Source organism: Nesoenas mayeri (genome assembly GCF_963082525.1).
Source record: "Nesoenas mayeri genome assembly, chromosome: 1".
Lineage (NCBI taxonomy): Eukaryota > Metazoa > Chordata > Aves > Columbiformes > Columbidae > Nesoenas > Nesoenas mayeri.
The window spans coordinates 89,312,653-89,338,088 of record NC_137541.1 but is presented as its reverse complement, the minus strand read 5'-3'; the positions used below and the strand labels follow the sequence as shown (position 1 = coordinate 89,338,088).

Below are 25,436 nucleotides of genomic sequence, written 5' to 3'. Positions count from 1 at the left end.
CTCACTCACCTGTTACAGAAACCACCCTCAGACCCCATGATAAATGTCACAGATCACCACCTAGAGTTGTACTTTTGCCAGGAGACCACAAAGGATGTTGGAAGGTGGTGTCTGTCAGGAGACCCTTGTTTCAGAAGCTGGTATTGGGTTTCAGGAATTATCCATGAGTCTGTATGCCTTCAACCATAAGAGGAACACTCACAAAACTTAGGTAACTGATAGTGTGACACAGTAGTGACACCTTTGCCACCTGTTTTCAATACGCTTATCAAAGGCAGCCACCTTGGAGGGGCAGATCTGCAACTGTCGGAACAGCACCCCTGTGACAACCCTGAGCAGAAGGATGCAACAGCTGGGGAGCCTCTTTCTTTGAGAAAAATCACCTTTTGCATGCAAAAGCTCAACTGCATAGTGGTATTTCCTAAGCCTGGGAGGCACCTCACATGAACCTCTTGTTTTTATGAGCAGGGCTCAGCCGGAGCTGTGCCTCTCCCAGACCACGTTGGGATCCACACTTTTAACATCCTCGCCAGCAGGAATTACAGTAACTCCCCCTCCCCTTGCGCATTGCACACACGTTTTTCTGTACTGTTGATGGAAGACAAACCCTGCTAATCCCCCGCTCTGCAAATGGCATTGCACAGGGGCATTTATGAGCAACTGGTGCAAGTAAACAAGCACAAGCTCAGGCTCCTGCTTGCCACAGGAATATGCTGGCCCTGGGAGACGCCCTGCCTGCCTTTGCTCTCTTTCCTGGGGGGAATTCACTAGCCACAATCTCCTGCTTGAAGTGGGGAACATAGGAGCAAGAATACACCCCATCAGGACTTTGCCAGCCACTATTAATGCAGGCTGAATTTATAGCAGTAAACCAGAGCAGACACATACTTTTCACTGCCACATGAATAGGGTAAGATGCCCACAGCCCTTTATCAAGAGATGGAGAAGCAAATGAGATGCTCCTGGACACGCTCCACAGCAGGTTTCTTCCTCAAGGCTCCCAGTCGTAGAGACCTCAGAGTACAGGGATGAAAACACCCGCTGCCGTGACACGCCTGGTGCGTGCAAATTGGCAGCATTTGATCGAGGCAGGTTTTTGCCTCCCAAGGCCGTACTTCTCCCCTCCACATACACACCAAACAAAATTTGTTTTCCTAAAAGCACTGCAAAGTGTTTCTAGGCAGGATGCTTGGAGAGCTGTGACTGGGACCAAGGTCGAGCCATGGCCAGGTGGCCAGGCTTTTAGGGTGGGCTTTCCCCACAAACCATGGCAAAAGGTCACCTCTTGAAGAGGTTTTCAAAGTGCAAGGCAACCAGACGGGATTGCAAGTTGTGAAAGGCCAACATGAAGTTTCAGACATTCCTGGACCGTTTCAAAACGTGTTTCAACGAGCCCAGTCACATGGGGTTTTTTTGCAAGGCCTTTTATGATTATATCTCTCAGTAGAAGACTCACTACTGCTTTAAAGAAAGAAAGAAAAACAAACAAAAATGCAATTTAACTCCAAATATCTGAAGAGAGTAACTAGGGAACCCACCTTTGGAAAACACATTGCAGCATTTATTTGAAGATAAAAAACACTGCTGCAAACCGCTCAGGTCTGATTTGGATTATAAAGGGAGTTTGCTTATATAAACGCAAGGGATGTTTTAAAATCTTTCAGTGAGTCCCTTTCAGCAGTATTACGCACAACAGAAATGAAGTGCGGGGTTCAGCCACTGCTTTCACCAGCCTCCTTTGTGTGTGGGGAGGCTTTATGGGTAGAGGGTTGAGTTCAGGGAGCCTCATGGACCCTCCAACCAAGAGCAGAGCAACACACAGGGCAACAAAGTCCTGCCCTGAGCAGCTCAGAGGGATCCTCCGCCAAGGAGACAGGAGAGTTGCAGTGACCTCTTTACCCGATGTGAAAGTTGTTTTCCAAAATCCAGACTTCTCACACCTCCAAAAAAACACCCAGCGCGTTGCAAGCAGAGTGCTATTGTCAAGGGAAATAGAAGGTCCCTCACTTCTAGTGTCCAGCTCTGCATCCCCACTCCTCCCATTTCTATGATCTGCCAGCTTGGTGAAGACTTTTTCAGTGTCATCCTGCTCACAAGGAGAATTCATTAAGTCATCTACACCAACCATGTGGCTGTTGTTCCTGAGAAACAATGAGGCTGCCCTCCTCAGAATTAATAAAACAGCATTTTCAAAACCAGGCTTTGGAGAGGAACCACATGATGTTGTCTGGCACAAAGGGCAACATTTGCCCAATATTACGCATGTTTGTTATAAAGTCAATTTTAAGATGGATGCCAGGACCCCCAGGAATTATGGAAAAACATTTTTCCACAATGGCATTTTCCTTTTCTACCCATTTTCAAAGCCCTAAGGCTGAAATTCATTCTTTCAGGGACAACTCCCAAATAAAACAATCCCGCACCTTTCATAGCGGTCCTCTCACCATCAGTAGACGTTTCTGTCCTTGCTAATGTAAAGGATGACATACCAACCTGCTGGGCTTCAACTTGCGATCCCCTGCCTGCACCCAAACTGTCATCCAGATGAAGGGCTTGTTTGCCCTCCCAGTTTACCAGTTCATCAGCACCTGTGTCACAGCACAGGCAAGGACTATATAATACTCCTCGTCTGTCACATTTTCTTATACGAGGAATGATGCAGCTTGGAGAAGTCATATATTTGCCAACACACCAGCTATAATCTTCAGAAATGCGTGAATAGCAGGTAGCCTTCTGAGGCTTCAACACTAACCAAAGTGTAGTATTTAGGATAAGTGTACAACTTGTTGATCAGTACTGACTTCAGGTGCTACTTTTTCCACAGAGTCAAGAAGGGGTTACAGACAGGGGGTTGGGACAACACTCTGAAGGTATCTTAATCCTTTGCAAGTTCAATAGCAAGCTTTGAGCTGCCACCAGTAAGTCCCAGGCCAGGGCAAAGAGAAAGGTCCTCAGTGTTCCCTGGGTGACCCATCCCTGGACTGACATCAGATGACCTGCACCCTCATCTCACCACAAAAGACCAATTGGAAGAAAGGCTTGGGCTGTGCTGTGGATAACCTTCCCCTCTATCCTGAAAGGACCTTGTCTGCTGTTAAATCTCCTTGCCAAAACTCTTCACTTTGCTGATGGGTGAGAGAGGAGACCCCAGCAAGTTGTGGTACACAAACACACGCTCTCAACCCTCCTCTGGTGAGTCACCATAGAGCAGTGGCTATTGGAAAGGTAAGAGACACTTGGACAGGGCCTGCTGTTTCCAGACTATGACTAAGGATACAGATGGCCCTGGCCTTCTTCAGTGAAGCACTACAACTTCCTTCCAATAATTTTTTTAAACAGTTGGTAGCTGCCACTCAAAACCTCAGTGCAGAGGAAAAGGTGCATACATTCAGCTCTGGCTGTCTTGACCACCTAAGGCAGCCCATCTGAGTAGGAAACGTATAGCTCTGCTTTATTAAGAGCACTTCCAAAGCATCAGCATAATGCTCCCCTTCAGATCTGTGCAATTCCACCTGAGCCTAACAGGTCAAATTTGACATTCTGAACATCTGCTTCAGGCATCTATGTAACTCATGTTTTGTTTACACTCTTCTCATTGCATTAGTGCTAAAAGCAGAGAAGAAAGTTTGAGAGCCAGGATTTGCTCCTTGAGATTAGAAGATGGGTAAATCATGTCAGGAAGATGTTGGACATTTGGAGAGACTTCTGCACTGGGAAGAGATTATAACACCAGAGGAAGAGAGATTATGGAGACTTCATCCTTGGAGGTTCCCAAGACTCAGCTAGACAAACCCACAGCAAACTGAACTGGTGGTGGTGATAATCCTGCTTAAATGAAGAGGTTGGAATAGAGACCACCAGAAGTTTCTTTGAACCAGCACTTCCACGATTTTGTTTGCAAATATAAGAAAGGTATTAAGAAGGCACAGAAAAGGTTATCTTTAAATCAGTTAACAAAAAGAAGCAAGAATACTTGAAGCCTCTTTATTACAGGCAAGGTCACTGCATTCCTTGGTATTTTACCATATTTGAAATGGGGCTGCTATATCATTTGAGAGGTTTTTCATTACATATGAAGTTGAACCATCTCTGAAATAGTTTCTGTTGAAGTTAATATCAAGTAATTCTTGTTTCCTACTGTCCCATTTTCCAATACACCATGTTTCTGCACTGACAACTAGTAATTGCACAGCAGGATCTGGAGCATTTTGGCAATAGATCACAAAAACTCTTCAGGATGTAGGAGGAAACATGGGATTATACAAGAAATGGGAACACATTAGCCAGTTAACATGATCAGAAAATGAACATTCAAAAAGTCATTTTTAGGTTTCAGGGCTGGCGTATTAACAGAGAAACAACTTGAGAACTTTAGGACTCTTGTTTCCTATTGCTGGAAAATCCCACCATGACACTGGCCTTCTCTTGTTCATACATTTGTCTTGCCTGTGAGTTGCTTCTACCTTTAAGCTGTGGAGCAAATTTCTGCAACAGTATACCACAAGTAGACCAGGGTCTGCTCTGTAACACACACGCGGATCTGTCCCAAGAGGGCCCCAACAGTTTCAGCAGTCCCTTTGGAAGTCTCACCTACTCTTGGTTTCACACAGCACAGGTCAAATCTCATCTGTTCCCCCACCAGGTATAGCCCCACTTTTTATGTTTACAATTCTGCAAGGGTTCTGCCTGCAGTAATACCAGAATCGAGACGCCGGTAAATAACGGACAGACAACTGTAGAAATAACATTTTTGGTTTAGTGTTTGCAATTTGTTTTACAGCTCATAATGAAATACTGTTAGAGATATTCTGCAATCATACATTTCTAGCAAAATACATTTTTAAAAACACAAGGCACTTTAAGACTTCCTAAAACAAATGCTCATGATAAAAATTCAACAAGAGGGCTGGATGAGAACCCTTTCTATCCTTAACGTTCAGGTCAGTAAAAGATCAATCCTCTAGTCAGGCAGGCAAATGAAATAATCAATAGAAAGGTTTCCAAGATAGAGTTACCACTGTATTTGTGTGCATTGTGAAGTAGTCTACTTGAAGGATCTTCAGCTGGGGAGGGACAGCATGGTGTGAATAAGATGCATTAAAATAGTTCTTTGAACTGAGTAACAAAGAAACATTGTAGGGATTAAGTTTCATTACTTTCATTGGATTAAATTCCTTCCATTCATTATTGCCAACAAGAGTAAGGAACAAAAAGGAGCTGGTTCTCCCCTTCCTCCCCCCCAACTCCCATTATAATTCAACACAAGATTTCAAAGACTTAAAATGACAAGGATAGAAGCCCATGAAAAACTGCATCTGGCCACTTTGGAGTATGTTTAAATATTCATTACCAACTTCCTCAAGTCTCACCTCTTATTAAAGAAAGAGAAACATAAAAGGATTGGCAAGTGTATAAGTTGCTTCCAGTCAAGCTGATATTTTGCTTCTTTTTAACACGACCCCATTGTTCACATGAAGTACCTGCATTCAGAAAGCACCAGCAGCTCCCCTTGGCAGGGAGGCGAGGGGGCAGGGGATGAATGCAGGCAGGGCCCTGGCCCTGCAGGGAAGAGCCAACGAACAACTTTGCTTCACACACTTGTGTCCCGGCTTAAGAAGAGTTTCAAAAGCCAGACGTGCTGGGCTGCTGTAGCAACAAGGGGACTGATACCAAAACATTGACTGAAGACTTCACTTGGAGACACATCTGTCGGAACTGAAATCCACTATTTAAAACTGACACAAAGGGCTATAATGCTGGCAAAACCACTGTTGACTTCTCAGGGCCCCTGACAAAGGGACAGTAGGAACTAGTCCCTACCATCCATCATCACTGTATTTTCAAGTTGTGCCTTACCTATTTTGTTGCTCAGTACATTTTCCAGTCTTTGAGGGCTAACAATTGCCAAAACGCTTGACCCCCATGGGCTCAGTACATTAGGCACTACAGTACAAACCTGTATACCTAGTCCTCTCAAATCCACCTCCGAGGAAAAAAAAAACACAAGCAATCAACCAACCATTTGTTCTTCTTACAAGTCCTTGATTGTTTTGAATTCTGACTTACTTGGATTGCACTTTAAAGTCCAGCAGCAAAAAGAAAATTTTATAGCTATATGCAGGAATATATATAAATTTTAAAGAGACAAGACATTTTATCAAGTCTAAAAATGCATACAGACATTAACTGCATAAGCTGTCAAGTTTTGATGTGGCTACAGTGAAGAAGCTGTGAAAAAGATCAGCCTATTAGCCCTATTAGAATTGGGGCATAAAGGGGATGCCTTCTTCAGTTAGGAAAGAGAATGCAGTTAAGGATGGAGATAAATTAGAACCAGTCACCTCTGGTCTCAGCCTGTCACACACAGAGGTGCCACTGTGCAAATAAGAACCGTGGTGAAATCTAACTGTGTGAAGTGAAAAAAATCCATGACTTCAAGACAACTGCTGCTAACGCGAAGAAAGGAAGGTGGTACCTCACAGCTCTGAGCTCAAAAGATCTTGAGATCTCAAGTTGTGTGGCTCACTTCCATTGGCAGGAGAACCAAGCTCTTCATCACTCAGTTGCTCACTACTGTTATACCAGCAGCCAATTTAAAATTGTGGCTCTCCAATCAGTTTACTGTCCTTCAGCATTGGTACGACAATGTCTACCTGGAACAGGAAAAAGCATCTGAAAGAGGAGATGAAAAACAAAACACAGGCCACTCACTGACCCCAGTTTAACTAACAGTATGTAGTCGGTCTCTCTCAAAATCTGTAGGTGGCTCTTCCCAAGCAAACCTCACAGAATTTCCTAAAGTGACATCCAGTTGCTTTGCACATATACCCTATAGTGTCTTAAAAATATACTCAAAAAAATATTTGGAAAGGCACAGAGCACAGGCAATTTAGTTCCTTGTGGATCTGTGAGTGTGGGGAATCTTCAGACTAAGTTGCAATGATTAATGACGCACAGGGTGCTATTTTACAATCAGATAATTTCTTTCAAATTCCAGTTCTCTCCAAAGGAAACTGGGGATATGAGCGGTGCTATCAAGGAAATGCAAGACAAGAAGTTCAACCTGCACACCAAGACAGACTGGAATGTACAAAGTTTCACAGACTTGGTTCTTCAGGTCACATTAAAGGAAAAATTGTAGTCTAATAAAAAAACCCCATCACTAAAGCTAGTTACAAAGAGTGGAATTATCAAAGTGCTTTAATATATAAAGTGTCACATATAATTAAACAGGACCATTAACACAGAGCTGCCATAAGATATTCAAATAGGTACATGAGTTTTCTGAATGCAGGAGAGGAGCATAGGTTTTTAGTTTCCCATGTAGGGCCAAAGTGGGTTAAGAAAAGTTTTTCGTGTTCATTTAGCTTAACACAATGTTTTTGCTTTGCTTGTGCACTTGAAGGCACAGTTGGATTCATTCTGAAACTGCATCAAAAGAACTGTCTTCTATGAAATACTAATAAAGGTGCAGCTCTCACTGAGCAAAACACACAACAGGCCCACAAAGCAGATTTACAGATACTTGTCAATTCATAATACTTATTTTTATAAGCTATTTCTTGATACTTAAAAATTCTGAACTATTTTCTGTGCCTTTCCTTTAAATATAGTTTAAGATAACTGAATGTGTTATTTGAACAATCCAACAGACTGCCAAAGGTATTATAACAAGAGCAAGTGCAAACAAATAAATAAGCAAGAAGTTTCAAAACCACCTTGTGCAAGATGCTCAGCCAACGCACCCTGATCTTCCCTACCAGTTTTTCCTCTTATGTTATGAATAAGGAAAAAAAAATTCTCCATGGCACTTCTCTCAGTACTTCTGCTTCATTAAGCTGCTGCCTACCTTAAAAACAGAAAGTGACTCTGTACCAAGCACAGCAGAGCTACTTGCAGCAGGGAGACAAACTTGTTTACAAACAGTAAATGTCAATCAAGACCCTTCCTGCTGTTCATAGATACAAAGGTAGATTTGCTCCAGTAAGCTGAGACTCAAAAACATGATATGGAGCATTTCATCTGGTCCCTTGCATAGGCACATACGGTCACAAGTCTGAAGTAATACCAAGTCTCAGAAGAACAACTGGTCTGTTTTCTGAAGGCACCATAAAGACAGTAACGCTCCAAGTGTAACGGGAAGAGGCAGACAGAGGAAAAACAAAGAATACAGTTAGGAGGAAACATTACAAGCAGCTTGGTATAACGAGACAAAAAAAATGGCTCAGTTCTATGATGGCTGTAACACCTGTAATGGCACAGAGACTAAGCCTCTAGGCAGAGTAACCAGAGTTTGGAAAAATCCACTCCTGAAGAAAAAAAACCAAACCAAAACCAACTCCCATTTTTAGTAGATGGGTGTAAAATCTGTAACTGAAATCAAAGACAGCAAAGACTCAAAACGCTACATAAAACATTGGGGTCCACACATACTCACTTGGCATCATTAGCCTGTTTCTGGTTTATCAGAGTGTAAAAAGATTTGGTCCAGCCTCCTTTGCTATGCAGCACAACTGAAGTCCAGTGAAGTGTCATATATTAAAACTCTTCTCAATCTGCCAGTGAGAACTGGGAATTTTTACAAGGGCATGTAGTGATAGGACAAGGGGTAACAGCTTTAAACTGAAAGAGGGCAGATTTACATTAGATACGAGGAAGAAATTCTTCCCTGTGAGGGTGGTGAGGCACAGGAACAAGGCTGCTCAGAGAAGCTGTGGATGTCCCATCCCTGGAAGTGTTCAAGACCAGGTTGGACGGGGCTTTGAGCAACCTGGTCTACTGCAAGGTGTCCCTACCCATGGCAGGGAGGATTAGAACTAGATAATCTTTAAGGTTTCTTCCAACCCAAATCTTTCTGTGATTCTGTGAACAAATCTCCCGCCTCAGCTCGTACGAGGGAGGGGGGTGTCTCCCAGACAGCAGGTGTTTCTAACCACCCCAGGCACCCTACAGGCAGTATGCCACTGCGTTAATTCTCCCAAGTAGCACTGCATCAAGCAAGTCTAGGCTTGCTAAGATTTTCTGCTCCTTACATGGACTTGAGGACAGTTTCTTGTGAATCCTTCAGGCCAGAGTCTCATGCCTTGCTGTTCCATTGTTGCTTTTCAAACACGTTTGCCTTCCAGTCTTCTCCTCTTGCTCCCTGTTATCCAAGAAGGACTTTCTGCATCCTGCGTGCAGCAACACTGGCTTCGTCCTCAGAGTCAGACTCACTCTGGGAAGTTGAGCTCTGGGAGGCAGAGCTGCAGGGAGAGGAGCACTCTGGGGAGCACAGGTAGTGCATCAGTGGGAGGCGATACTTCCCACAGAAGTCAACAAACTTGATTTGTCTGACGCAGCTGTCAAAGTAGACACCTGTAAGGGCAGAGGGGACAGTAACAACATATAAGACCCTGTGTGGAGACATCTGTAAGCTCTGCAAGGTTGTTGTGTCTGGTGTAGATGCCTCAAATTAGGATTTAATTGACACAACACCAGACACAGAAGGACAAGGGACACTGGGGGAAGAGAAAGGACCATGACACCTATGGAAATGAGACATTTCTTTGCAAAAACAAAAAATAATCCTGTAAAAATGTATTTGGTAGGTGACTCAGAACAGCACACTCCACAGGAAACGATGCAGGGCAGCTACTTCCAAAGAATTTGGCAATTTCTTCTAAGCATTAGGGAGAAATCTCAGACTGAGAATCTGCAGACTTCTTAAATGTCAAATTAATTCATCCACTCTATTTTCAAACTTGTAAAACCTCTTCTACCAGCTAGCAAAAAACGTGCTCACAAACAGACCTTCACAGCTCTAAATTTCTTCTGCTTGAGTGAAGTCACCATGCTGAGTTTAGATGCTACTTTCCATGGCAACAATGTTGCTGTAGCATACAATTACCTTCTCTTCCCGTCACAGCAGGTGATTTTAGACACTGACATTTTCAGAAGTTTCCAGTGGTGTTTTAAGTCCTAGCTAGTCTGGAGTAAGCTTTCCTCCTGCAGTGCTAGAGCAACACTGCAGTACTGTGCTAGTTCCTAAGGAAAAGTGGAAAAAAAAAAAAGAGCAAAACCAATCCGCTGTTATCCAAACTGTGCAAAACTCTAAAAAAGGAAACTTTATTTCCCCCTTCCAACACAAGTTCCAGCCCTTCCATCTTTGCTTATGGAACATGCTTTGATATTGTCCTGTAAGGAGATAACAGCTTGCATTATGACTGCAGGGTAGATACTAATTAATGATTAATTTTTTTCCTTAATCCTCTGAAGGCTACATGATCATATAATTTACTCTGGATAAGGATTAAGCCCAAGCATTCCAGGCTTTTCTATGAAGTCGTCTCCTTCCAGGAAAACAAGTAGTCCCAAGCAAGAGCCAAATAAGTTGCTCTTGGTAAGGGCCAAACACCACCGCCTCTCTCCCCTTTTCCATCCAGAAATGAAGCTTGCTGTTCAGCAAGAGTGCTTGCAAAAGTTCTCCTTGCCCATTACTTAGACTAAGCTACTTCAGGGTACACGGATTGGAGACTTCAGACCATAAAAGGATAGCAGAGGGCTGGGATGAGCTGCAAAGACTCCGACAGAAACACTGTGTTGCATTCCCATGCAAATACAGTAAACCAGCACTACAACTTTGAACATCATTCCTAAGCGAACAAGGTTCCTTGAGGACAAGTTTGCAGGAGGCAATAAAACACAGCTAGGGTTTGGATGCAACACCACATCTAACCTGACTGAGCTACTGAAGTCATGGCAAATCAGAGGGAAAGAAAACCCATCACGTAAAAGCAGGAAGTAGAGCAGTGAGGGTGAACTTACCCCCGCATTTAGGATTGGGACAGTTGCTGGCCAAGCTCAGATACCGAACAAGATTCTCTGGGAGATCACTAGGAGCGTAGGGAACGTTGCGAGTTTTAATCGTGCGTCCAGCCAGCTCCTGAAGGCTTGGGGGATTGTAGGTCAGGTCACGGACAAATCGAACCACCAGTGGGTTCCCACGCAAGCTCAGCTCTTCCAGGTGAACCAGGTTAAGGATCTCTCGAGGAAGGTAAGTCAGCAGGTTATTGTGCAGGCTAAGGGAACGCAGGGAGTGCAGCCTGAGGATGGAGATGCAAACCCAGTCAAGATGTGCAAGCAAAATCATTCCACAACTGCGTTACACAGAGACCTGATTACTCTCCCCTCTCCCACCAATTTCTTTTTCTTTGGCTTTTCTTCCCTTTAATGCATAAATTAACGCTAAAAGAGCTGCTCTTACTCCAGCACACACAAGGCTCTAGAAAACTTGGCTCAGCTCTGGAATGCCTGTTGAAGAACCACAGCCTTAAATATGATGCTGTCCCTCTCAGTATTCCCTCCACATACACCCCCAAAAAAGGTAGCCCAGAACAAAAGTATACAAACTGAGTACTTTCAGAAGAAATAATGTTTCCTCATACCCAGTGCATGCATCACAAATGATTCCATGCAATACTGTGAATAAGTCACCTGCTCTCACTCATGCATTAAGCGTAATTGCTGGTAGGCAGCCAGCCCTGAAAAACCCCACGTTTTCATTGCTTGTGGCTGCATCACCTTGTGCTGTGATACTACTAACAGATCTCAAAAGCTAAACGAGGTCAAGCCAGGCTAGCATCGGTACAGGTGACAAGCAGTTTTTTGGCTTTTGGAGGAGACATTCTCCTCTCACAGTAAGCACAAAGCAATGCTCCAGCACAGCATTCAGGGATGCTCTCCAACCAGGACAAGTTACAAGACAAGTTGGCATTGTACATCAAGAAAAATCCCACTACTCCTGTCAAATTCCAACTCAGAAAACTCCGTGCTGCCATTCAATTCCTTTTGGGTTTATGGTTACACACTGAATTCTTCACCTATCTTTGGCTACCCGTACAGCTCTTGCAGTGTCCTATCATCCCCATTATGAAACAGATGAAGCAGTAATTTATCCTCCAGAGATGTGCTGTAGGATTTAATGAACACCAAAACATTCTCAGATCCTAGAGTAAGAAACACCAAGGGAACACAGGGGATGGTACTACACAAAAGCACACACAAAAAGGCTTTGGGTGATAGACAAAATAGACCAAGCTTTCATCACTAAGAATGTGGTAGCATGGCAGTTCATCTTTTCCAGGTTGCTCAGGTACTTCTCATGGCTGCACAAATCTATTAATTAAATATTAAAGTGTATACTTGGTGATATTTTTTATTCCATAACCCTTTGATTGAGATTTCCATATTCATGGTCTTCCTACAGTGCACCAAGCTAAGGATCTTCTTGTTCAAGTCCAGTCACATCAACAAACTGAAGGACAAATAGGTCCTCCCAGGTGCTTTTATCCACACACACAGAAGAAAAAGTTCAAAGAGTTAATTAGAGCTGGTGGTTGATGACAGCAAATACTCACCGTGCCAGCTGAGGTGGAATGCTCTGGATCTTGTTGTCACACAGCACTAGATAGTTTAGAAAAGGCAGGTTTGCTAATTCAGGTGGAATTGAAGTAATGAAATTCCCTCCGAGGTACAGAAACTCTAAACTGAAAAAGAGAAGATAAAATACTGCATTATTTCATTAAGGTCATCTCCAGTTTCATTTGACACTAGGTCTTCTCATCTCTTGCATTTCTTAAAGAAGACTTTACAGATGACAACGTAGGAGATAATTTGCTGAAGGAGGAAAAAAAAGCTGAGCTGCACATCAAAATTACAACAGAGCTGCTGTTTCACAACAGATAATGTTGAAATTTACCTCCAGCCTTCTGCAGTCACCATTACATCTACAGGTAGGCACCGGACAACTATGTATTCCTACACCAACCCCACACGCAAAGCTCCTGCTTGTGTTTCCAAGGAAGAGCAGCCCGCACACACAGGGTCTGCAGCGCTGACACAGCTTTTGCTGCTGCCAGTTCAGCAGAAGTCAGAGGCACCCAGTCCCACTTTGATACAACTCACACACTGACAAACAGCACAGAGTGCATCTAAGTCACACATGCACCCACACACAATTTCTCAGACAGATTGATTTCAGTATAATGGAGTCATGGAGCCCAAAGCTAATAAAAACATAAGCTAGGCTTAACTGCAGTTTGGGCCTAAATAAAATAAAATAATAATAAAAAAAAATCACTGAATGTCCTGTGAAAACTCAGTGGATGGGAGGCAGGAACAAAGAGAGGCACCACATCCCTTCTGCCAGGTGGAGTGGCCAGTATTTGCTGTGCATCTCTGCCCTTCTAGGGAGAAAAACTGGCAAGCACTTTTCTTTGACATAATAGCTTCACGTCCGCATTTCACAGAGTGAAATAGTTTTTCTTCCCTGTTCTCAGATGTTGTCTGAAAGAGCAGCAAAGGCAGGTTCAGTTTGGGTACTTCTGGCTGGGAAGATCCACCATTGCTAATCGCAGTCCAGACAACACTTCTTCCCATGCCTGAACAAGGTGGATCCCACAGTCATGTCTGCAGGTGCTGGTTCAAGATCTCTGGTACATACCCAGGTTAGCTGCCTAACTACAGGGTACGTGGGCCCCCTCTGATCCACCAAGCATTCCCTGTGGGTCAGGAAAAGAGAAGTCATCCAGGTTCTGTCAGCCTATCTTAAAGAACAGCTTATAACCTCCTTGGAACAGGAGACACCTTCATCTCACCCTTGCAACTGAGAAAGGTTATGGATGGTTTGGGTGCAAAATGGAACACAAGAGGTTCTACTTAAATATGAGAAGGAATTTCTTCACGGTGAGGGTGTCAGAGCACTGGAACAGGCTGCCCAGGGAGGTTGTGGAGTCTCCTTCTCTGGAGACATTCAAAACCCGCCCGGACACATTCCTGTGTAACCTCATCTAGGTGTTTCTGCTCCGGCAGGGGGATTAGACTGGATGATCTCTTGAGGTTCCTTCCAATCCCGAACATTCTGTGATTCTGTGATATAACTGGCAAAGAAACACAGGACCAAAGCACTCAGGGGAAATGTTGGTCAACCCAGAGAAGACCTGAACTCTGCAACTGTGCCAGAGCACGCGTGGAGTGCCAGAGAAGCTCCTCCCCGAGGCTTCCCTGGGTTGGAACAGAAGAACAGTAGAAAGAGACTGTTTCATTCAGTTCTTGCAAGAAACTTGAACCCTAAAGATCCAATGACAGCATCTGCTTGGGCTACAGAGGTCCACCTGCCCATCAGCAAAGAATAGAACAACAAAACCACAGCAACACACGAGGAAATGCTCATGGAGCTTAACTTCCCCTGAATTCACTTACCTTTTGGTGTATGTGAAAGGAAAGCTAGATACCAAAGATAGGAAATTGTGGGCACTAAACTGAGCCATTTCTAAGCCTCATATTTAAACTCAATTTGACTGTATGAAAGGAAGTAACTATACTTGCTTCAGCTGAGAGATAAATTGGAACAGCACATTTGGAGGTTATTCTGAACACGCAAGAAAGTGCATAGAAAAATCTCACCACTAAAACCCCATGTTTCAAAAGCAGCCTCTCTTCCACAGACAACCTGCCCGTGAGGAGTGGGGGTAGGAGGAAAGTTGCTGGGCAGGCACCATGTCAAGGGGAGATTAATTTTAATTAAATTTTGATCCCTTAACAAAGCTCAGCGTTTTCACCAAAATTCCTCCTTCAACCTCCATTGCATCCCAAGGTGGATTTAGGCTGCTTGGCACTCATTAGGAACATAACTGCTGACCATACAATTCCTAGGCATATTTTAACTCCATGACACTGCTGGAGTAAACGTAGAAAACTGGTGGGCAAAGGAATTCTAGTAATGTGGCTTTCACTGTTTAAACAAGGTTTAGATGGGTACAAGTCTCCACTTCCTAGGAAAAATTCATAATGAACTCTTCATTCTTTGTGTTTAAAGACAATTATGCCCATAAAGCCACACTTAAAAACACATACTACTAGGGAAGGGGAACAGGTGTGCAAAATATATAGTCAATAATGTTTTTGAAATTAATTTCAAGGTGCAAAATGTCTAAGTTTCAAGATCAACTTATCATACAACCTAAATCTGTGTAATGAGAATGCTCAGTTATACTAGCTAGTATATAAAGACCCAACATCAGACTACAAACTGTCACTAACTAAAAATCCGCTAAATAAGATAATTCCTTCAGTGGCAACAAAGGGTTTCTTAAAAACTGTTATCTTTTACCAGTCTCCTGAACCTCAGACATCTGTAGACTAACTGGACCCAGTCTAGTACAGCAAATTCAGAATTTCTAACATCAACTTAAGATATGAATTGGATAGCGAGTTTACTAAAAAAAGCACATGGAACAAGTTTTGAAACTATAAAGAAACTTATTTTAAATACAGCAAAGATATTATTATAGCTTCCACTGAAATCCTGCTCAGTGGGCAAAAGAAATCCCTAACTCCCATTGCCCAAATACAATTTGGTATAAAGAAGGATCTAGCCTAGTCTTGGCTGAGCAAGATGAAAGGATTAGTAACAGTGATTTCTGCATCAAATAAAAGCATCGAGAATCGTTTGAGCAAAGCTAATCACAACACAGGCAAGGACTTTCAAGAGACATGTACCTTCCGCAGTGAGCACTGACCACACTACGGGCACCACAGTTTGCTCCCAGCTTATCTACTCCTGGCCCAATTTTCACATTGTACTAAGCCCATATCTAGAGGCCAAGACCATGCTAGATCTCCAGCTGAACTACTCGGGGGGCGGTTTTCTGCTTGGCAATACAAGTGAGAGCACTACTAAGCTCTGCCCTCCTCACAAAAGAGCCCCTTTAACCAGGCAATCCACAACATCTAACATAGCTTTTCACAGGAGGACCCTGAACAGAGACGGGACTGAGCTTAGTGAATACTTCTAACTAACCTTTCACACTAAGGCCTGTTTTTTCTGACAATCATTAATCTGCACAGTCATTTGCACCAGCCAGCTATGGTCTCATGCGTCACTGTGTACACAGAGGGCTGGATTTTTTCTGGACTTTCAAAAGACAGTCCAAGGAACTTAAAAAAGCTAGGAAGTAACCAGCCTCAAATGAACACAAGCCCAGATACTATTTTTAAAGCTAGAAAAAAACTATGTACTTCCAACCTGCCACACAGGATCTGGCTGAGCAAGTTTCAAAAGGGTACAAACACTAACAGAATCCATCTCAACAGAAACAGAAAAATCCATTTGACAGAGTAACTAGTGGGGACTGACTCTTTCCCTCCTGCCTTTTAGCAATGTTTACAAATATACTAATAAAATACCAGAGTCCCTTTCAGCCTCACACCCAGGCTTGCACAGCACAGCCAGTACTAATTGCTGCTAAGCAGTAGCGGGCACACCAAGCCCATGGCATGTCGTGCCTCTCTAGCAGGGGATTTCATACCGCTGGGCTGTGAGGTAGCTGTGTAAATCCTTTTACATAGGGGAAGGGAGTGGGGAAATGCTCAGACAACTATGAATCGATTCAGGGGGTGGCAGCAAAGTTTAACATGCCAAGTGACTGCATGTTCTTGCTTGCATATGTCATTGAGGTTTCCAAGTCATCATATAGCACAAAACAATCAAAAAGCCCCCAAACACTCAGTTAGAAGAGCCCACTCTGAGCACTAGAAGTATCTTTTATACCCTACCAATTACCATGACACTTTCATAGTCATGTTTCAAGGGGAGAATGTATTCTGGCAGAGAAGATGATACTCAAATTTTCAATCCACCCTGTTTCCCCGCAGATGCTTCTTTGGATAAGATTTAACAGCTGACATCAAACAGATGCATGTAAATAGGTAATCTAGAAAAGACACACTGAGCCTGAAATAGCTCCAGGTCTTTTTAAGATAAACTTTTCAGCAAGAAATTTCCAGGGCAATTTTGAGGCTCGTGGAAGCGAGGAATTTAAAAGCAGCCCACAACATGCTCCTGTTAACCCTGTTCTACAATTTGCTAATTCCTGAGAGAACTGCGTTGCCTTTGCTGACATGCAAATTTAAGATCAAACGGTCGCCTGAAAACTATTTGCAAAATGTTTGAAGAGGGGAAGAAAAACGGAGGCAGCAAGCAGATTTCCTAATGCTGTATCTTTATCAAAGCTTCACTTGCCATTTTTCCCACACTGTAACAGCCACTCTTAAGTGTATGCTTGTCTAACATGCTTAATACTACCCACGAATAAAAGCAAATACTCAAATACTTTCATTGCATCTAAGTCTTCACATAAAACTTAGATGAATCCAGTCAGGCATTTGAGGCCTTTGATCCCACCCAGCCCTCACACAACTGGGCTTTCCTAGAGGAATTGCAGCAAGAAGGAGCGGAGCAGGCACGGCAGACACCTGGGAAGAGTCTGGCTCTTTTCCAAGCTCCTTCCACCTGCTCCTGGCGCTATACTGAGCACAAGAGCATTAACTACAAGACTAAACTCAAAATGTACTTCAGGAGGTTCAATGTATCAATTGCATTTAGCTAAGCTCTCGAGAATTTTTCCTTTTATGCCTTCCCCAAGCACGGGGAAATCCAGGAACCATTAAGCCAAAAGCTGCAGTTGGAAAGTGAAGATCAGAATGGCACTTTACCAGACTTGTCAAATTTTGTCCAGAATGGGCACAAGAAGATGACTGCATTTTTAGCTCACCAGCTATAATACACAACGCCCCTTAGTACGGCCCTGGCTGGATCAGCAGAAGGATCCATACAACCAACACAGCGGTGGGATCAGGTCACAGTTCAGGAGCTGCTGGGGAATGCGAATCAAGTCAGAGAGAGAGCGACTCACCATAACATCTCACATTGAAAATACAGCAAGATCAGTGTTGAATGGAGAACTACAGAGAAGATGACGTTTATGTCCACCTGTGCTAAGCTCATCTTTTATCTGGCAACAAACAGGAAAGCAGTGCAAGGAAGGCTGCTCTCATCCTTCTGGTGCATTTTCTACTCTAAATTCACAGCAACAGCCAATGCTGCAATTCAGGTCTTGCACTGACAGTGCAAGGCACTCATTTTCAGTGCACGATCTTACACCGCACACAAAGATTTGTGTGGGCAAGGATGGGGCAAATGGATTAATCTGGAAGGAGCAAAACAAGACAAATACAGGACTGATTGTGATTCTTATTGCTGTTCATTAACTTGCCAAATCACTAGGAACATGCTAGGGAAAAGTTCTTGCACAAAATGCCTGACTCCAGCTTGCTGCAAAGTTGCGGATTTAGTATCTTCATGTGAAGATAGCACATATTTCTCATTCCAGGGCCTTTGCATCTGTAGTTGCCAGCATGTTCCTCCTCATTTGACAAATCAGACCCATCAGGTTTCAACTCTTTTAACTTCACCCTGTAGACTCCTTACCTGCTGTATTCCTGGCCTTCACTAAAACTGACAGGCTACCCCTCCAAAAACTACAACAGGAGACTATAAGGTGCAGAGGAAAGATGTGAGGCTTAGTTATCCAGCTTTCTTTTTTTTTTTTTAATCTCATCAGAGGTCATACATTTCCTGGAAACATGAGAAGTATTTCTAGATCTCTGCAACTCTGCTCTATAATCAGTGACTGAAACAAATGGGAAGCTGCCAGGGTCACGAGATGAAGACAACTCCTGGCCTCAGGAACTCTAGTACCAGCAGGAGGAACAAGTCCAGTCAAAGTGCTGCCTGTGGTGCTGCCTCTGTGGTCTCAGAGACCACAAGACATGAGAAAAATGTATTTAATGGGATGTTTCATATGGAAAGAAGCTCAAAGTCTTGGCTTGCCAGCAGCAGTGAGATGGACACTTGCAGCTTGAGCTGGGAGGCTAACAGAAGCCCCAAGACCTACTCCAGGTCCCAACTCCCAGCCCAGAGTTCAGAAATGAAAAGTTGTCTCTGCGCTGCCCGGCCACAACAGCTGGATCTGCACTGCCCTTGCTCAGGCTCGTTTTACCCACTGCAACATGACACATGCTAATGTTGCAGATACCCCTCTTGTTGGGAGGCGGGAGGAGGGTCTGGCAGCAGTTTCTCTCCAGTACATATTCACTGTCTTTTTGGCAAGGGTGTCAGGTCACTGGTTATTTGGCTCCCAAAGAGTAGATTCAGGATTCCCTCTGAAGGAATATTACATTATAAAGTACTGTTTTCTCCCAGCTCTGGCAAGCAAGTGTGCTGCTCCCTTTTGTTACTTAAGCAGTCCCATATACAGAAGGGTCACTGATGGCACAGTGGTAAAGAAGTTGACAGTGTTAGTGGAACACAGATTTGCTATCTTGAGCTAAAGTTCAATTATATTATGGTGACACATCAGCAGAAGTTCAGTGAGTCAGCAATGCTTACACAGGCAGCAGACACAAGCTTGGTCTAGTCTAGTTTTTCTACCTGACACATCACTTTGTAATGATAACAGACAATTCAATAGCCTTGTCTGCATTTGCCCTCTCAGAATTGTCATGCTACGGTTTGAGCATGACTAGCCCAAGAAAAGCTGCAGGACAGGACAAACAGGAGCCCTGCTTCAGGTCAGGCCAGAAAACAAAGCAGAGTAGCCATGCAGCAGTAGTTTGACAACAGCACAGCATAGAGTGCAGCATACAAACCATTTGGGCACCAAGTGCAGTGCGGCAGAGTCTGGTACCTTCCCAGGGTCAGCAGCATAACAAAAAGCAGGGCTGAGGTTTGTTTTCTTGGGGGGACAAAAAAAAAAAAAAAGGAAAAAGAAAAAGGAAAAGACAGAGAGAAACCTTAACCACAGATGAGAGCACGTAAGCACCAGCAGGGAGCCTCTACCTCAGAGGTGGGCACAACAATCAGATCCCAACCACATCCTGGATGCTACCAGGCATGCATGCTATGGAGGCAACGGGGATCATGTCCCACACACAACTGCCGTCTTCCATTGGCCTCCTCTTCCATGAAGCTGGTGCCATTGTCCTCATTTCCTTCATTATCCCTGAAGCAACTGCTCCTGAACAGAGACAAAGTTAAGGTTCATCCTCCTCCTGACAGCCCCAACCCAGGATGCATCCAAAGTCTGTGAAGAAGGGCCTGGGCATTCTCTAGCACTCAAAATGCCTCACGGCATCTCTCAAACTTGGCTTAACACAAAATTGCTCCAGATCCTCAAGAGGCGTATGCTGTGCCATCTGGGCAAGCGCTGCATACCCAGTTGTATTATATTGCAGCAGACAAAACCATCTCCCACCAGAACTCAAGCAGTTCTGGTACCTCCAACCTGGGACCGTGGGTGACAGCACTCCACATACAACACCCTCTGCTTCCATTGGATGCAGCTCTGCTGAGCTCCTGGGGCGAATCCAGCTACTTAGGGTCAAGGTTGCAGAAATCTGTGTAAGAGAGGCTGCCTCTGGCAAGTCTCTTGGCAAAGAGCTGTGGTGAAAAAGTTCAGACCCAAAGTCCTAGCACTGAGCCGCACAGAGCCCATACTGAGGCTTAAGAAACCAGCAGAGCACACTGAAGTGTCCATGTGTAACATGCAAGTCAGAACACACCCTCCAGCTTGCGCAGGAGGACGGAAGGCTTCAGAAATAGCTACCCCAGGTCAATGCAGGCAGTCCATGCCCAGTCCCACCTAGGATCTGTTCCCACCCCACCAATGTTACCCATTGCTGTGATTCAGCCAGTTTCCATGTCATTGGCCTGTGGCGGTTTGACTCAGCCCCAGAGCCAGATGTACCTCTGCATCTGAGCACAGCCTGGGGCTCTACACTTCAGAAGATTTGTCAGCTGATCTGTCAAATTTACATGAGTTGGATGGGTGGAAATATAACCAAAAAACCAACCATGCCAGCAAGCACTCGATGAGATAGAACTGAATCAGCAGAAAGGTCCTATTGTTTGCATAAGCCACAACCAGATCTTTATTCTCCTGTGCAGTCCATTGTACAGCCATGAGCTGCATGAGACCTGGAGTTTTATTTTGTTCTCGCCTAGAGATCTGTATTAAAGCAAAGCCACAGAGCACCTTCAACACTCACTCATACGAACCACACTGTCATTAGGAGAGCCTTCCCCAGCACCAAGGCAGCCCAAGGACTAGGAAAACCTGAAAGAGTCGCCCACTTAGCGAGCGCAGAAAGCCCATCATCCACCTGAGGAGTAGCTTTGAGTTTTGGTAACTCTTCTCCTGGGAAGGGGAAGTGACACGTTAGCAGCAGCGGTGCTTAGAGACATCTGAGGCTGGACAAAACTCACTCCCGGAGCAGGAGCGAGACACAAGGCGTGCTGCCAGCGGCACCCCGCTTCACAGCGGGAAAATCCGGTTGGGTTTGTCTGGCAGCCGCCGGGGCTTTTCTCACCGTTCCCCCAAGGGCAAAGGCCCGGCCCCGGAGGCGCGGGGGGCCCGTCCCGCCCGGCGCCCTGCCCTGCCCTGCCCTCACCTGCGGAGCTCCTGGATCTCGGGCGGGATGCTGTGGAGGCGGTTGCCGCCGAGGCTGAGGCTCTGCAGCCCGTGGAGCTCCAGCAGGGCGGGCGGCACCTCGGCGAAGCGGTTCCCGCTGAGGTTGAGGACGCGGAGGGAGCGGCCGAGCGGGGCCTGCCCCAGCCCCTTGGGCAGCGAGCCGGGCCCGCCCAGCCGGTTGTTCTTGGCCAGCAGAGTGTGGAGCTGCGGCAGGGCCAGCAGCTCCGCGCCCAGCTCCGCCAGCCCCGTCCCGCTCACGTCCAGCACCTCCAGCGCCGGGAAACACTGCGACAGCCCGGCAGGCAGCGGGCCCGACAGCCGCCGCGGCGACAGCACCAGCCGCCGCGCATCCGCACTGCGCAGCGCCGCCAGCTCCGCTGCCAGCTCCATCTCCGCTGCTGTTGCCGCGGCCTGCTCCTCGTCCTCCTCCTCTGCCGCCGGGCCGCCCTGCGGTGGCTCCGGCTCCAGCACCGGGACCGCGCCACCCGCCGCCATCCCCTTCGCACCGACCGACGTCCCCTTGCGTCACGCCGGGGGCTCCCACGCCTCGCCCCGCCTCCTCCCCGCCCCGGAATCTGAATATCCCCCACCGGCCACCGGGGCTGCACGGCGCCATGCTCGATCCCGGGCGCACGGCTCGCCGAGGAGGGAACAACCCCCGCGGCCGGAGAGGGGAGAGCGTTTTTATTCAGGTGTCGGGGCGCCCACGGACTGGCGGCGGAGAGAGAGCGAGCCCGGCCGCAACCCCGGAACGAGCATAGAAAAGAGGCGCGGAGGCGGGGCGGGGTGGGACAGCGGCTGTGGGAGGAGAGCGACACCCCCGCGTGCCGCTAGGGAGTTACCGTTACTGCCCCGTGGGGCCGTTACTCACCCTGCACCCCCCCCTCTGGTTATCGTTACAGCCCCCCAGGCTGCTGGGGACCCGCTGGGTGTCCGGGGAGGGCCTGGCAATCGCAGAATCACAGAATGTTCGGGATTGGAAGGGACCTCGAAAGATCATCCAGTGCAATCCCCCTGCCGGAGCAGGAACACCCAGATGAGGTTACACAGGAAGGTGTCCAGGCAGGTTTTGAATGTCTCCAGAGAAGGAGACTCCACAACCCCCCTGGGCAGCCTGTTCCGGTGCTCTGGCACCCTCACTGTGAAGAAGTTTCTTCTCATATTTAAGTGGAACCTCCTGTGCAATGGCACCTGCTCCCTTCACAGCCTTTTACACCAGGCTCACAGAAGTCGGGCAACTGTAAACCTGAGTCCCTCTAACTGAAAAATTAAATAATAACCTTCCTCTTGCCCTTTTCACTCATCCTCAGGCCCTAGAGGAAAGGTGCTGTCTGTCCCACCTCGGCCCCAAGGCCTCTGTTGTGGCTGCTGGTGGCAGAGCCTGGCCTCTGGTGTCACTGGCTCTGCTGTCCAGACAGTGTTTGGTTCAGGGTTTCTCCGCTTTGGTCTTTGCATACCTGCTGCTGGTGGAGCACCAAAACAGAGGTGCCTATCCAGAAATGACCTTGGTTTATCTCCTTGCCTGGATGTGAAAAGAGAGCTTAAATCCTGAACTGGAGGATTGACAGGAGTTAATGCGTAACAGGTGAGTCTTTGAGGCGAAGAGGCCTGATACAGGTTACAGATTGACACGGAGTTGACCCTGGTTGTACCATCTACGAACAGGCGGATTGAGATTTGTGATTTCAATTCATTGCCCTTTGGACACAGGTTAACAGCAGTGTAATCAGTAATCACCCGTTGGAAGAAGCAGCAGCCATATATGATGACAAGAAGAAGATTCACAGCCCAAGGAAACTTTTGCTCTGACAAAGTCCAGGCTTAAGAAACAGACTTGCTTCTTTGGGATGCACTGAAGAAAGAAAAAAAAGGGAACAACAATGTCCTACCTGCTTAAAACACTTATTATACACAAAAGTGTCTCATCATCTTAGAGTGGAAGAAGCACAAACAAACCATGGCTGGCTTGTACCAGGCAGGAGTTTAAAAACAATCGGTGAAGCAGCAAAGGTGCTGAGTTTGAAGGTGTCCAGAGTACTGTGCACAAAACTCATGGTCCACTTGTCCATCCTTTGGTGCTCCAATGAACTCTGGATTTTACCACTACAAATATTTTGAAGTGATAACTCCTGTTCCTGAGAACAAGGAGTTGTCAGGGCTGTGTCCAGCCTTCAGGAAAGGATGTTCTGTAGTGGGTGGGAATGAGCAGGTCACTGTCCATTGGACATGTTTTGTTTGTTTTATAAGTCTCTGTAAACTGACAGATGTGAACCCAGAGACAGCTGCAGAAGAGCAGAAACTGCATCAGTATGATTATTTAAGTACAGTTATTTATTTTCAGTGTAGTTTTTCCCACTCTACAAAGGTTATGCTGTTCTAGCTGTAACCAGATAGTTTGCAGGAGGTTTTGTGTAAGCACAAGAGTAAGGTCATCTGGATTTGGTGTTCTCCTGTAGGGCTTTAAGCCTGTGCTCTCCCAAAGTTGTGTCCTCCCAATTGGTTCATTTTTTTTAGGAATCTAGTCTTATGATACATTAGTTTGTTCCTGTCCTCAAAATTAAAGTTTATATCAGAAATAGTGTGGCCATCAGGAGTAGGGCAGTGATAGTCCCCCTGTACTTGGTGCTGGTGAGGCTGCACCTCGAATCCTGTATTCAGTTTTGGGCCCCTTACTACAAGAAAGACATTGAGGTGCTGGAGAGAGTTCAGAGAAAGGCAATGAAGCTGTTGAGGGGTCTGAAGCACAAGTCTGGTGAGGAGCAGCTGAGGGAACTGGGGATGTTTAGCCTGGAGAAAAGGAGGCTGATGGGGGAGACCTTGTCTCTTTCTACAACTACATGACAGGAGGTTGTAGGAGGGTGTTGGTCTCTTCTTCCAAGTAGCAAGTGATAGGATGAGGGGAAATGGCCTCAAGTTGCGCCAGGGGAGGTTTGGATTGGATATGAGGAAACATTTACTCATGGAAAGGGTTGTCGGGTATTGGAACAGGCTGCCTAGGAAAGTGGTTGAGTCACCATCCCTGGAGGTGTTTAAAAGACATGTAGATGAGATTCTTAGGCATGTGGTTTAAAGGTGGACTTGGCAGTGTTATGTTGATGGTTGGACTTGATGACCTTAAAGGTCTTTTCCTACCAAAATGATTCTATGTTTCTATAAATACCTTACAAATACAGTTCAGAGTCTTCTCAACCACTTAATTAGCATATTTCTCAGTTTGACGCTTAACAATGCTGGAGAATTGTGATTAAGCGCATGTAGCTACACAGTGCAACTCGTTAATACTCAGATGTGCTTAACTCCATGAACAGACAGGTCAGAGTTTTTACCAGGTCTCTGCTAGAGGTAATAACCTTCCTGCTCATCCTCTCTCCCACCCCAAAATAATTTTGCTTCTGTAAGTAACCATGAAGCACAAGGCAAAGTATTTATAGTGCCATCTAGTTAAATTTGTAACTGACACTTCCTTTCATTCCTTCCTAAAATCCTGGGAAATTCTAGCAGTAGAAATTAAAGTAATAAAGCAGACCCACTTGACAGTTGAGCAGTGAATGGGCAGGGAATGCCACAGTTAAAGCTGCTTACACAGCAGCTGGTAGATGCTAAAGAGGCCACATGGTGTGAAAAGTTACATGTAAGATGCAACGTGTTGTGTTTTTTGTTTTTTTTTTTTTTTTACTAACAGCTCTGGAGCATACAAAGGAAAATGAGGCAACTCAGCCTTCTCTTCTGTTGGACTGTCATTTGCACAGAAGAGCTCACAGGAGTAGAAGCTGCCAAGTCCATTACAGGTATGGGGGAGATGAACGGTCAGACATTATCCTCCTGTTATACAACACCATTAAAGGTTATTTCATTGTTCACTTCACCAAAAGTAGAATCATAGAATGTCCTGAGTTGGAAGGGACCCACAAGGATCATTGAGTCCAACTCCTGTCCCTGCACAGGACAACCCCACAGTTCACGCCATGCGTCTGAGGGTGTTGTCCAGTCTCTTGAACACTGTCAGGCTTGGCGCTATGACACCTCCCTTGGGAGTCTGTTCCAGTGCTCCACCACCCTCTGGGGGAAGAACCTTTTCCTAATGTCCAG

The 25,436-nt window shown here is 45.6% G+C and overlaps 1 protein-coding gene across 1 annotated transcript; it reads right to left on the bottom strand.

Annotated features, from left to right (window-relative positions):
* Window positions 1-8,243: 8,243 nt before the first annotated feature.
* LRRC58 (leucine rich repeat containing 58) lies at window positions 8,244-21,842 on the bottom strand (the record flags this gene model as incomplete). Its single annotated transcript, XM_080350113.1, has 4 exons — window positions 8,244-9,354; window positions 10,804-11,081; window positions 12,396-12,524; window positions 21,328-21,842. The coding sequence occupies 4 exons, from the start codon at window positions 21,840-21,842 to the stop codon at window positions 9,146-9,148; spliced, it is 1,131 nt and encodes a 376-aa protein (XP_080206239.1). The 3' UTR covers window positions 8,244-9,145.
* Between the last annotated feature and the right edge of the window lie 3,594 nt (window positions 21,843-25,436).